This window comes from Salmo trutta, chromosome 14 (genome assembly GCF_901001165.1).
Source record: "Salmo trutta chromosome 14, fSalTru1.1, whole genome shotgun sequence".
Lineage (NCBI taxonomy): Eukaryota > Metazoa > Chordata > Actinopteri > Salmoniformes > Salmonidae > Salmo > Salmo trutta.
The window spans coordinates 58,234,927-58,249,003 of record NC_042970.1 but is presented as its reverse complement, the minus strand read 5'-3'; the positions used below and the strand labels follow the sequence as shown (position 1 = coordinate 58,249,003).

The 14,077-nt window shown below is 40.5% G+C and overlaps 1 protein-coding gene across 4 annotated transcripts in view; it reads left to right on the top strand.

Moving 5' to 3' along the window:
* The window catches only part of LOC115208446 (CSC1-like protein 2), a 101,682-nt gene that overhangs the window by 84,891 nt on the left and 2,714 nt on the right, over window positions 1-14,077 (top strand). For 2 of the 4 annotated variants that reach the window (XM_029776513.1, XM_029776510.1), the window contains 8 exons: window positions 1,507-1,593; window positions 2,481-2,546; window positions 2,831-2,993; window positions 3,077-3,182; window positions 7,193-7,360; window positions 7,514-7,650; window positions 7,786-7,872; window positions 10,001-13,551. In XM_029776513.1, coding sequence (XP_029632373.1) covers window positions 1,507-1,593; window positions 2,481-2,546; window positions 2,831-2,993; window positions 3,077-3,182; window positions 7,193-7,360; window positions 7,514-7,650; window positions 7,786-7,872; window positions 10,001-10,183 — 997 coding nt within the window. In that variant the 3' untranslated portion in view covers window positions 10,184-13,551. Of the gene's footprint in view, window positions 1-1,506; window positions 1,594-2,480; window positions 2,547-2,830; window positions 2,994-3,076; window positions 3,183-7,192; window positions 7,361-7,513; window positions 7,651-7,785; window positions 7,873-10,000; window positions 13,552-14,077 lie in introns of those variants that run through there. The other 2 variants (XR_003881176.1, XM_029776512.1) reach the window with 2 other exon arrangements.

Sequence of the window (14,077 nt, the reverse complement as noted above, 5' to 3'; positions counted from 1 at the left end):
TCACAAAGTGCTATACAGAAACCCAGCCTAAAACCCCAAACAACAAGCAATGCAGATGTAGCCTTGCACGAGCTTATGCGAGCCGTAGCGGCTTATAGGGTAGGAGCCGATCTCCTGTTTCTGTAGCGCGAGCCTGGACAGGACGCTAGTCTAGCACAGGGCCTTACCCCCAATCTACAGCATCTTAATGCTGAGTGCCAAGCAGAGACGCATCAGGGCCCATTTTTACACTCTTTGGTTTAACTCAGCCAGGGATTGAACTCACAACCTTCCAATCTCAGGTCAGACACTAAACTCAAGCCAACTGCGTTGACTCCAGAGTAGTGACATGATATATCCCTTGTTGATATTGGCTACTAAAATGAATGACCTTCCGATCCAAATGCAGGTGTAAAGAGCAGTTTATGCATCACCGTTTATGGCTGTAATGACAGGGTACACTTGTGGCGCGATTGTGGATGCATGTTTACGTGTGCATGCATGTGTGTGCGTGGGGGGTTGCACCAGTCCTTTTTGGGGGTCGCGGGTCAAAAGGTTTGAAAACCACTGGGATGATAGTGGCAACAAACAGTTGGGTTGGATATAGTAACGGTAGGCTTCAGTATTTCTTACAATCTTCTATTTTGACTGGAATTGTGTTGGTAATTGCTAATAGTGCAGCATTTATTCCAGTTCAAAATAGTTGATCAAAATACTTTCCCCTCATCTTGTAATAATTGCTCAAAAAGTCTGTGACCGCAGAGAAGCTATTTTTGTTTCTTTTTGATCATTTTATTTTAAACAATCACAGTAAGTTACTTAATTGTTTCCCAGAAATGATTTGGAATTGAGATAAAACGACTGCATTGGACCTTTAACTTTAATGGCCACATGTACTCTTATGTTCTGAGAGAACTTTAATTCCAACAGCTTTTGTGCAGATGTGATGTTGACAATGGGGAATCACCAAACTATATGGGAGGGGTTTCTTTCAGTTGACCTATGTAATTTCCACTTGATTTTGGGTTTTCTAAAGATCACACACACTTAAATGAGTATAATTGTAGAGATGAGGACAACTACTCTGATTACCGATGGCTTTCTGGCGCTCGCGGCTGCCGGGGCATCACCCAAGTGGGTACTACAAATTAGGAGTAGCTACAGAGTCCACAAGGAGAGGCTGAGGACGTCGGGGACAGCGAGATGTGCTGATGGCTGCGGACCTGTCTCTGACTCTTGATAAAACCACTGAGCTCCCTGGCTGTGACTGTGACCAAGATGCTCCCTCCTCCCTCCACCGCTCAGACCATTCTACCTCCCTTCTTGCCTCAACTCCCTGACATTTTGATTTTAAATTTGTTGTATCTCATCTTATTAATTTAAATGTGTTTCTTGTATGTGTTACTGTAATTCATCTTTTAACTGCCATAGTATACATGAAACTAAATTAAATAGACCATTATCATCATGTAAGTGATTTAATGCTCCTTCAGTGACATTGGCCTTCTCTTTTTTTTTTATGGGCAGGTCGGGGGAGAACCGGACCACCATGCACAAGTGCTACACCTTCCTCATCTTCATGGTCCTCTTGCTGCCTTCACTGGGTCTTAGCAGGTACCTTAAACTATGTTTTAAAGTCGCAAAACATTTCATGCAGGTCATTGGTTATTTCAACTAAGGTAATATACCCCCTTACTTTTTAAACTAATATCCCTTATGAAATCCCTTAAAGACATGCTCTGGAACGTTGGCATCTACTAACTCTTTTTTTAAACCTACCGCTTTGGATGTTTCAATGTGTAGTTTATGCATAATCGATGAGCAGAATTACTGTCTTCCTCAATTAGCCACGAAATCCCTAGTATGAAAGCGACTGTTTTTCTGGAAACTGCTGCACCATTTTCCCCCACGTGGGTCAGTCCCCTAGCAATTCGACTTTTTCCAATGAGTTTCAGCCCCTCGCCATTTGAGTGACAGCTAGCAAAAGAGCGCAATGACATGGTGCACATATCTGCACTTATGTGATGCTGTACGCAATTTTCGGGGGCCCATTTATGGCTTTCAGAACTACTGGCTAAAAAGTTTGCAAGAGTCTTAGACAGTGTCATTAATAACCCCAAAAACCTAAGCTGTTGCTATATTTCTTATGCCACCATAGAAGACGTTTTGAAATATAACTGTACATGAAATCGTAAATGTAGGGGCAAATCTTATACCTGGCACCTGGAAAGAGATTTAGAGGTTTAGCTGTAGAAATTAGCAGGTGAAATACAGTAGTTTTCCTTGGCCCTAGGTAGGAAGTTACAGTGCCTGGCTGTGCAAGTCCACCTTGGCCCAAATGCTTTGTAGAGATCGGTCTTGCTCTGTTTTTGCCAAATTACTTTATCAAATAAATGGCACATGAATAATCAACCAATATCTGCTTACAGATTTCAACCAATTTATGACCCGCCCAGAAAAGCTAATTTGATTACATTTTTTTATTCTTGCTTTTAATACAGTTTGGATGTCTTCTTCCGCTGGCTGTTTGATAAGAAATTCCTTGCTGACGCCACTGTCAGATTTGAGTAAGTATTTCTATTTTTATAAAAGAGGAATGTAAATTAAGATCCATTGCTGTTACAGCTGGTATTTGCCTGGTATTATGGGGAAAATATGTAGTATGTCCTGGTACTGTACTTTCAACACAGTTGCTAATTACCTGGTATTTAACAGCGTTTCTCTCAATGAAAGCAAAGCATAATTACTGTGTGATTTGTCAGGCCATTACTCGTAAATACCAGTGACATGTATTTACAGTACTATGGTAAATGCTATCTAATCACACTGGTGGTGCCTCCCCCTGTTTAAGGTGTGTCTTCCTACCTGACAACGGAGCCTTCTTTGTCAACTATGTCATTGCCTCAGCGTTTATCGGTAACGCCATGGACCTGCTGCGGATTCCAGGCTTGCTCATGTATATGATCCGACTGTCCCTGGCCCGTTCCTCTGCAGAGAGGCGCAACGTAAAGAGGGTAAGAGTCCTTAAGGAATATATTGCCGTTGCCGTGCTCAAGTTCAATTGACTTTTCAATGCTGAATGTTTTCGTGTCTACAGCATCAAGCGTTTGAATTCCAGTTTGGAGCGGCCTACGCCTGGATGATGTCCGTCTTCACTGTAGTTATGACATACAGCATCACCTGTCCAATCATCGTCCCCTTTGGTGAGTCAGCCCACCTCTCCCCAGAGACGAAAGGGGTAAGAGGGAGAGAGGGTGGAGAAAGTGAAAGATTGCGTAGGTAGGAGAGACTGGGGAGAGAGAGGACTACTCTCCCCTCTCTTGGGTCACCTATTGGCAGTTCTTTGTATGCGTCAGAATGAATCACCAAGGAAATTATGGAAAACTAAACTCTGCATTATGCCTAGAACAGGCTTACCCACTCCTGGTGTGTACATACAGTATTAATATGTCAGTACTGTGCATCTCTATGTTAAAGCACTGTATAGGTACAATATGCAATGTATCTTTACTAAGACATACAGTGCGGAAAGTATTCATACCCCTTGACTTATTCCACATTTTGTTGTTACAGCCTGAATTCAAAATGAAAAGCTGAAATGTCGTGAGTCAATAAGTATTCAACACTGGTTGAATACTTATTGACTCACGACATTTCAGCTTTTCATTTTTTATTTGTGAAAAAATCTAAAAACATAATTCCACTTTGATATTATGGGGTATTGTGTGTAGGCCAGTGACACAAAATGTACGTTTTATACATTTTATATACTGGCAGTAACACAACAAACTAATGTGACCCCACTGTGAAAAGGGGAGATTTTCACGACCCCCACAAGTGTCACGGGTCTGAAGGTAACCGGTACGGGTTTAAAAAAGGAATGGAAGTATGGAGGTAGTTTTGTGCCTACCCCCAAAAAGTTAAATATGTGTAAATCCTGAGCTGTCTTGATCTCCTAGATAAAGAACAGACACTTCAAAACCTTATTTCTTATGATTGATTTGACTGTCTTTTTTGCCATGTATGAATGTGTTTTTCAATGCATTTCTATGGGCTATAGTAATAAAGGCCAAATTCCATATTTTATCAAATCATTTTTTTATACACTTTAAGGGGTCATAAAATTCAAAATCAAATAGTTAAATGATTTATGGTTTGATCAGTGACAAAAAATCGCAATCAATTTTATATTCAGGCTGTAACACAACAAAATGTGGAAAAAGTCAAGGGGTGTGAATACTTTCTGAAGGCACTGTACTTGGAAAGACAGGCCAACACCAGCGAAGATGGGAGTGTCCATAGTGAAAATAATAGTTTTTGTTAAATATAAGTTCATAGTGATACATAAGTAATATGTGTAGTAAAAATGCTTTTCAATGTAATATTAAGCATATTTCAATTACATTTTGACCCATTCGTATTTGCTTCGTATATTCAAACATACAGTATTTGACATTGTGTTGGTTTGGATGTGGACGCCTTAAGTCTGCTTCTCCTGTGAATAATTCAGGGCCAGTGAAATAATTCCGCACAAGATGAAGAATAAAGGGTTACTGTTCAGGAACTAAATGATACAGAATACTAACTTACATTGGCTGGGGTCTGTCCATAGGCAGTTGCAGCTCCAGACCAGAAAGAACCACTGCAGGGAAAAATAATTATTTTTAGCTAGAAATAAACTAGCTAGCTAGCCATTTCTTGCTATTTTGCAGTCAGAGAAGCCCAGCCCACTCTACAAAGCTAGCTAGCAAGCAACACATTGCTTGACAAGCAACATTTAACATGAACTAACTAGCTTTGGCAATTAAATTATAACACATACATGACATATTAACTCAGAGCTTTAATATCCGAATAATTCTTCACTTGGTCAGTCACACTGCATGTTGTGGTGTCAGGCTAAAGGAGCTAGCTAGCTAACTAGCTGTGTTGGCTAGCTTGGTGAAAACTTGTATGCAGGCAGTTGAAGAAAATTCCTTTGTCACCCGCAAGGTGAAAAACATATTTTAAATCAATGTTATGATTATACTGTATAATCAATGTTATGATTATACTGTATAATCAAATAAAATGCCATTATCCACAAGAAAGATTTGATGCTGACAGCTGCTCTTCTCCATCTGAAGAATATAAATAAGATGCATATGTTCTAGATTCATGTCTCTTTTCGAAATAAACATAGTAAGATTAGCTATGTTTCACATGTGACAGGTAGCCTCAATAGCTGTATAATTTATTTTCAACTTTTGCATGCAAACCCCACTTTGGGACCCTAATTGCAAGGTACCAGAGGTCAATAAACTGAGCATTTCAATTCCGCATGATACATGTTGCACGAAAATATATTTAATTGACATATAGTTTGAAATATATTTATATACACTATATACATAAAAGTATTTGGACACTCCTTCAAATTAGTGGATTTGGTATTTCAGCCACACCTGTTGCTGACAGGTGTGTATATAATCGAGCACACCGCCATGCAATCTCCATAGACAAACACGGGCAGTAAAATAGCCTTATTGAAGCGCTCAGTGACTTTCAATGTGGCACCGTCATGGGATGCCGCCTTTCCAACAAGTCAGTTCGTCAAATGCTGCCCCGGTCAACTGTAAATGCTGTTATTGTGAAGTGGAAACATCTAGGAGCAACAACGGCTCATCCACGAAGTGATAGGTCACACAAGCTCACAGAACGGGACCGCTGAAGAGAGTAGTGCGTAAAAAGGCTGGTAACTCGATTTAACGTATCCTCTGCAGCAGAGGTAACTCTGGGTCTTCCTCTCCTGTGGCAGTCCTCATGAGAGCCAGTTTCATCATGGGGCTTGATGGTTTTTGCGACTGCACTTGAAGAAACTTTCAAAGTTCTTGAAATTTTCCAGACTGACTGATCATGTCTTAAAGTAATGATGGACTGTCGTTTCTCTGCTTATTTTAGCTGTTCTTGCCATAATATGGACTTGGTCTTTTACCAAATAGGGCTATCTTCTGTATACCAACCCTACCTTGTCACAACTGTTTGGCTCAAACTCATTAAGAAGGAAAGAAATTCCACAAATTAACTTTTAACAACGTACACCTTTAATTGAAATGCATTCCAGGTGACTACCTCATGAAACTGGTTGAGGGAATGCCAAGAGTGTTCAAAGCTGTCATCAATGCAAAGGGTTGCTACTTTAAACAATTCAAAATATATTTTAGATTCTTCAGACTTTTTTGGTTACTACAAAATTCCATATGTGTTATTTCATAGTTTTGATGTCTTCACTGTTATTCTACAATGTAGAAAATAGTAAAAATAAAGAAAAACACTGGAATGAATAGGTGTCCAAACTTTTGACTGGTACTGTATTTATAAATATATTTTGAATTCCCCTGCATAAATGTACATACTGTATATTATTATAAATTAGTTTTCCATATGGGTTGTATACACTTGTCTACTTTAGTAAGGATGGGAACATTTGCTTTTTGGGCAAAAGTGAACACACATTTGTTAATTTAGTAAATACTTGTAACCCCCTCAACTCAGGAATTTCAACTGTAGCAACCCAGGTGTAATCCCCAAAGAGCAAGCACAGACTTATCAGCTTTGGCATGGGTTCTCAGATCCTCAAAAGGTTTTACAGCTGCACCATCGCCATCGAGCGCATCCTGAAGGGTTGCATCACTGCCTGGTATGGCAATTGCTAGGCCTCCAAGCGCAAGGCACTACAGAGGGTAGTGCGTACGGCCCAGTACAACACCGGGGCCAAGCTTCTTGCCGTCCGGGACCTCTATACCAGGCGGTGTCAGAGGAAGGCCCTAAAAATTGTCAGACTCCATGCATAGCCACTTTAATAACCCTACCTTCATGTCCATAATTACCTCGGCACTGGTGCCCCCCGCACACTGACATTGACACATAGACTCTGAACCGGTACCCCCTGTATATAGCACCGCTATTGTTATTTACTGCTGCTATTTAATTATTTGTTTTTCTTATCTCTTACTTTTTTTTTGGTATTTTCTTAAAACTGCATTGTTGGTTAAGGGCTTGTAAGTTAGCATTTCACTGTAAGGTCTACACCTGTTGTTTTCGGCACATGTGACAAATACAATTTGATTTGATGCCAGTTGTCTCCAGCAAAGACTTAAAATGGGTGGGGGGAGGTGTATGTTCAGTAGTTAAACAACAGTTCTCAAACAAAAAATGTTCTCCCTCTTTCCAGGTCTGATGTACATGCTGCTGAAGCACCTGGTGGATAGATACAACATGTATTACGCTTACCTTCCCTCGAAACTGGACAAGAAAATCCACTCAGGTGCTGTCAATCAGGTGGTGGCAGCTCCCATCCTCTGTCTCTTTTGGCTGCTATTCTTTTCCACCATGCGCACAGGTAAGGGGCTGGGGGGATCTTTTTCTTCCCAGAATTAGTGGTAATTTGGATTGTTAAGATGTGTTAGTACCTTACCCTTACCACCTTTTTCAGTGGGAGAGTCCTGAAGTCTCATTGTAACTTACCGTCTCTTTGCACTGTTTTAAAACCCAGGCTTTGTAACCCCCACATCCATGTTCACTTTGGTGGTCCTAATCATCACCATTGTGGTATGCCTGTCGCACGTCTGCTTCGGCCACTTCAAGTACCTCAGCGCTCACAACTACAAGGTACGGGTCACTGTGCTCAAGGTACGGCTCACCAACACGCCAAGTGTCCAGTCCTTCAATTCAGGTAGCAGACTTAGGCCAAGTAGTTCGATAGAGGAGAATCTCTGACAGCTCTTTTCCCTTCTTTCCCCCCTTCCCTCCTCTGGCCTCAAACAGATTGACACCAAGGAAACAGATGTTGACGTGGTTGAAAATGGCCGCCCACCACTCCGCACCTTCTCCTCTCCTTCTAATAAGTCTCAGGTAAGCAGATTCTTTTTGGGGGTTTTGGAGTATTCCAAGCTGTTGAATTGTGGGGACTAGAATGGAACTGTCCAGATAGCACAGTGAGATTGGCCCAACGTTATCGCAATGCACAATATGCGTAATTTTGTCCAGTATTCCAACGATGTGTGTTTGTCAAGGGAGCAAACAATCTGACTTTGGTCCAAATCTGGGATTCAAAAAACAACAAAGCAGCCACCCCGCCATTGTTTTGGAAAATTAAAAAAAGATGAGACTGGAGAAATGTAACCACTCTCAAATTCATACCGATCTACCGACCGATCTATCGGTGCAAGGACTAACCGTCTGTGAGATCAAAATGATAGCTTTAATATTTTTTGAAGCTATACAGTACTTTGACATTGCAGCCGACTTTGAAAGCAAGTCGAGACTGACTGATCTACAAATCACCTTGCATCATAAATAACTACTCAATATTATTTGTAGCTCAGTCAGTCACAATGATGCATCGCGGTTTTGATGCTCCCAAACACGGCCCATGTCAAGTGTTTTCGGATCATGTCATCGGAAATACTTTTGTTCCTCTTATCTTTTTGCGTACAAAACATAGAAACACACCATTTTCATGTGGGTTCGTTTCCCAAGAGCACCCATACTTAAAATGTATGCACACATGACTAAGTCGCTTTATAAAAGCGTCTGCTAAATGGAATATATTTATATATTATTATATATGCTGATGTTGGGGAGGTGCTGAAAATGATGAATATGAAATGTTCCTTTAATTTTAAATGACATGAAAATTGCTGAATTTGGTTATCACCAGCTCGACCTGCTATCACGCTATGTTTGCAAGTGCTAAATTGCTTGTGTTATAGTGGAAACTGACAAGTCGGGTTCTGATGCCCGACTTGGCTGTATATAAATGTTTGTCTCGTCGTCAATGCAACTACGTACCATCTCCCTGTCAACTTTTCACCAGCAGCATACCACTCTGCATCCCACTTCTGTCTTGCTTCTAAAGCTAAGCAGGGTCGGCCCTGATCGGTCCCTGGATGGTAGACTAGATGCTGCTGGAAGAGGTGTTGGAGGGCCAGTATGGGACACCTCACCTCTGGTCTTAAGATCAAATCCCAATACCCCAGGGCAGTGAAGGGGACATTGCCCTGCTTAGGCTTGCCTCTTTCAGATGGGAGGTTAAATGGGTGTCCTAACTCTGTGGTTATTAAAAGTCCCACGGCACCTATCGCAAGAGTAGGGGTATCCTAGATACATTCCATCATGGCCAACTAATCATCCCCTATTTGGCATATATCACTCCTCACCTCTCCACCATGCTAGCTGATGTGTGGTGAGGGTTCTGGCACAAAATGGTTGCTGTGCATTACCCAGGTGGGTGCCACACATTGGTGGTGGATGAGGTGAGTTTCCCCTTTATGATGTAAAGCGCTTTGAGTACCGAAGTTGGTTGAAAGGGGCTATACAAATCCAATCCATCATTATTATAGACTTTTGACAATTTGCTCCCTGTGTATTCCCTGGTTGTTTGGAGTCAGCAGCACTTTTAAATAGGTTTTAATGTCAATTATAATATCTGGAATTGTAAAGAAATTAAATTCCTTAAGAGAAAAAGAAACAACTCTGAAGTTGCTTGTTCACTAGTCATTCTGATCATTTTCAATGTAAACAAACAGCAGTGCCTTGCTGATTTACTATTGGTTCACATTCTTGGCAGTTGAACATGTGAACATTTTCTTGCATAGAATGGCCGATTTCCTGCCTGACTAGATGCGCAGGCGTTGTATTGCATCAGCCAATGGTTGTGTCGACCTATGCAGTCATGCATCATTTTGCTATATCATATGATGTGTTTAACTGATATGTTAAATACCTATCCAGGGCTTTGTAAGAGCTGGCATTGGTCTGCAATGTTGTCCGGCAGGAACTCAACCATTGTATGTATGGGTTATGATGAAGTATGAAGCAATACAAAGCCTAAGGAGTATTCTTTCAAAAACAAGTGGAAGTTAAAATGATCAGTACAAATTCAAACACCTTTAACTTCTCAAGATGCCATTTATAAGCATATTAATGGTGAGGTACAGGATCCTTCATAACATTGAATGTTTGTTTCTTTTCTCCTTAGCAACCAACGTACATTGCCCAGGTCTTACAGGACCCAATCATGGATGATGCTTGCACAGGCAGTGGGGAGGAAGATCGGGGGTCCTCACAGGATGAGGAGATGATCAACACTGGGAATAGTCTCAATGAAGCTGACTTCCAGTCTGGTGAAGACAGCCTCATAGCCAACGAGGTCCACCAGTAGCACTACCAGCTGAGAAGGGGAAAGAGCGAAAGATGGTGAGAGAGGGATTTTGGAGAGGATGAATGCCAGACATGAACAACAAGCCACCAACTACACTTTGGATTCTAAAACAATCTGCAGTCATTCCTCCCCCATGCTCCCCCACTCTGTCACCTTTTTTCGGTTGTGCCTCTGCACATTGGCATTACCAGAAAATGCCAGATACATCACATCACATACACACACACACACACACACACACACACACACACACACACACACACACACACACAGTGTAATTGTGAATGGTTTTGTTAAGTATAATTTGGAGATTGTCTGTGCGGATTCTTCAAAGTCCCCTCTCAGTGTATTTTGAACACCTATCGGCGCGATATGAATCTGGGCGTTGACGCCCCTTGTTTTATTTATTTATCTACTGGAGTCCTACACTTTTATGGAGCTTCTATGGAGCACAAGTCCAACACTGGTGTTCATCAAATCCAAAAAGATGGAGCCCCAGAAAAGAAACCATACAATAGCCTAGACTTTGTACATATCCCAAAATATGCCAACCGTTTTTGTGTCTCTTATTGGAAAGAGGGGGTCAAAATTGTGCCTGGTTTGGGTTTCTTTTCATCCATGTTTCCTTACTAAATCCCCATCAGGGTGGCTCAGGACTGGCAGAGAGGTCATGAAAATTAGGCTACAAAGCCTCTAATGAAATCCTGCTCCAAACACAGGTCCCATTTAACTTTTATGGGTCTACAGACTCATACCCAAACTAAACTTGGTTCATTCTTGTCAATGTCCAAAGCACCCTGCATTAGGTCTCCTTTCTCATAGTTTATGAACAAAATGACTTGCTTGCCCCTTTTTTCTTTGATATCTTGTTTGTCATAAGATATTCACTCTGCCACTGAACATCCTAGCCAGTGGTTGGAGACACCATCTTAACATGACGTATAAAAACATGATGCCGTCACTGTCAAGTTTGTGTATTATTTTTTTTTTTTACTTCGTGTCTCACGTCACTGAATGGGCACTGTTGGAGGATATCAGGGCCATCACATCGGCCCTCTGTTGTGTCATCGATATTCCAAAGACGGCAGTGGGCATGGCATGCCAAACAGCCAACAGACCAGGGTCCGCTCAGATGGATTGTGGGGTTTCTGGTGTGACTTGTGTTGTCATGACATTTGTCTACGGTCCTCCTGCCTGTGATGCCCTGTCAGTCACCTGGTCTTGCTGCTCCCCTCCATCCTGTCCATCTCAGTTTCCAAAGTCGTGGATGGCTTGGTGACTCTTGCAGCCACTAACGTTGTACAGTTTTTATTTTGTCTTTTATTTTTTATTTTACCTCTACTACCTTAAACATATGAACATATACACCTGAAATAGGAAGCACATTTTCTTGTCAGCGCATAGTTCAATAGGAAACTTCTACTCTAACTGGGTTCTGTTCACCTTGGAGGACTTCAACATTTACACAATAGTTCAATAGTTTAGCTTATGTTGTAGATCCAGGGAAAAGCTGGGCGACATGAAGAAACTGGTCTTGCCTCAAGTTGTACTCTCTACCCTTAAAATCCTCCAGTCAGAAGTACGCTGAGGTGAAATATATGCATCTCTGGAAGAGCCAAATCCCAATGCATTAGCTGTTTTTCTATGCTTCCTCTCAGAGGGAATAGAAATGAAGTGTAGATTAAAAATGTAGTAAAGTATTTTGCTCCTCAGGAGTCATACCTATGGAAGGTAATTGTTCAGATATACAGCACCAATGAATAGCGATGCTTCCATTTATTTTTGTCACATCAGTTTGGGTGCAGTGTGTGTCTCTGATTTGAAGTGCAATCAGCCAGGTGTCTGTCTGATGCAAATTGGCTCTCAGCCTCTTTTCTCAGCCCGCAACTACCCCATTTGGTGTTCACAGTTATACCCTGGGAAATTGTGATGACATTTCAAAGGCAGTGTGCAATTTCTTTTCTTAATGGAATTCAAGCACAAAACACATGAAAACGCAATCAAATACTTCCATAAAAGGCATTGGGTAGAAATAAATGAATGCACAACTACATATATAAGTTCATATCTTAAATTACCACAATTTCATGAATTTGAAATAATCCAGTCCAAAACAGAAAAAAAAGTGGATAACAGAACAAAGGCAGAATTAAATGCAACTTTCCTGAAGTATTAAATCACTGGGTAAGTATTGTCAATATACAGTAGTGATGGCTGTATATTAGTGATCTCCCTAATACTTTTAAGTGGAGCATTGTAATTATTTCTTTATAAGCCTAGCCAGTCCTTTCAGATCTGTGAACACCATAGGGATGGGGCCAAATGGAAAAGACTAGGGACCAAAAATTTACCAGGCCCAGAGTGTGGCTCCACTGACTAGTCCAACAAATGAGGTGCACTGATAGTGAAGATCTGCTAGAGGTCACTGTATACCTGTGTTTTTGTATTACTATAATTATCATGTTTTGGAACGGGACGAATCGTCTCTGGGCAAAATGATTTGTTGTAACAAAAAAAAGGATGTTTTACCAATTTGCATCAGGAACATGCAATAGCAAGCGTGACATTCAGCAAAGAAATAGAACTAGAGCAGTGACTTAAGGAAATGTTGAAGTCTCAGGTGTACTTGTTTGAAAAAAAAGTGTTTACATCTGGGGTTTTTTCAATTGTAATAGTTGTTTGCAACTTTAAGCATTTCGATCTGTTGATGAAGCTAATCTATGAAAGCTGTGGCTATTGGTAACATACAGTAACATTTTATCAGGTAGGAAAATAAAAACATGTACCATGGTTGTCTGGTTATTAGCAGCACAGTTTCCTCTGTAGACACACTGAAATTACCATTGTATTGTGGTTTGTCCCTGTTTGAAAACCATAACTACATGCTGGAGATATTGTAGCTTTTCTGTGTCTACTCTGTTCTGTAACTTCTGTTTCCCTTTTAAGTGAGTGTGCACTAACACTCCGTTCATGATTGTATGCACGCTAACACAAGACTAACAACTATCCAGTGAAAGTACATTTTCCTGACAATATAATAAATATTTTAAGAGGCTTGCTTGCTAATAGACAGTCTATTTCTCAATGGAAATGAAGTTACTTTACAATAACACTATTCTACAGTGACAAAAAAAGGCTTTGAGATATTTTTGTAAATCGCAAAAGGAACTGTTTTCAGTGACATAGCCTATTCCAGATTTGATACCGATTATGTATTATGTTGATAGCTGTGACAATGCTGTTACATGTATTGGGATTTATTTATCATGAACTGACTTTTTATTTTATAACTGTTGCTAAGGATTTAAGTTATGAAAAGAAGAATGTGATCTGAAAAATAAACATGCCTTGATAGAAGGATTCGGGAATGGTTTGCTAATGTTTATGATTAGATTTCAATATACACTACCATTCAAAGGTTTGGGGTCACTTAGAAATGTTCTTGTTTTTGAAAGAAAAGTCAATTAAAATAACATCAAATTGATCAGAAATACAGTGTAGACATTGTTAATGACTATTGTAGCTGGAAACGGCAGATTTCTTTATGGAATATCTACATGGGCGTACAGAGGCCCATTATCAGCAACCATCACTCCTGTGTTCCAATGGCACGTTGTGTGAGCGAATCCAAGTTTATAATTTTAAAAGGCTAATTGATCATTACAAAACCCTTTTGCAATTATGTTCACACAGCTGGAAACTGTTGTGCCTAGTTGAGTATCTGGAGCATCAGCATTTGTGGGTTAGATTACAGGCTCAAAATGTCCAGAAACAAAGAACTTTATCCCGAAACTCGTCAGTCTATTCTTGTTCTGAGAAATGAAAGCTATTCCATGCGAGAAATGGCCAAGAAACTGAAGATCTCGTACAATGCTGTGTATTACTCCCTTCACA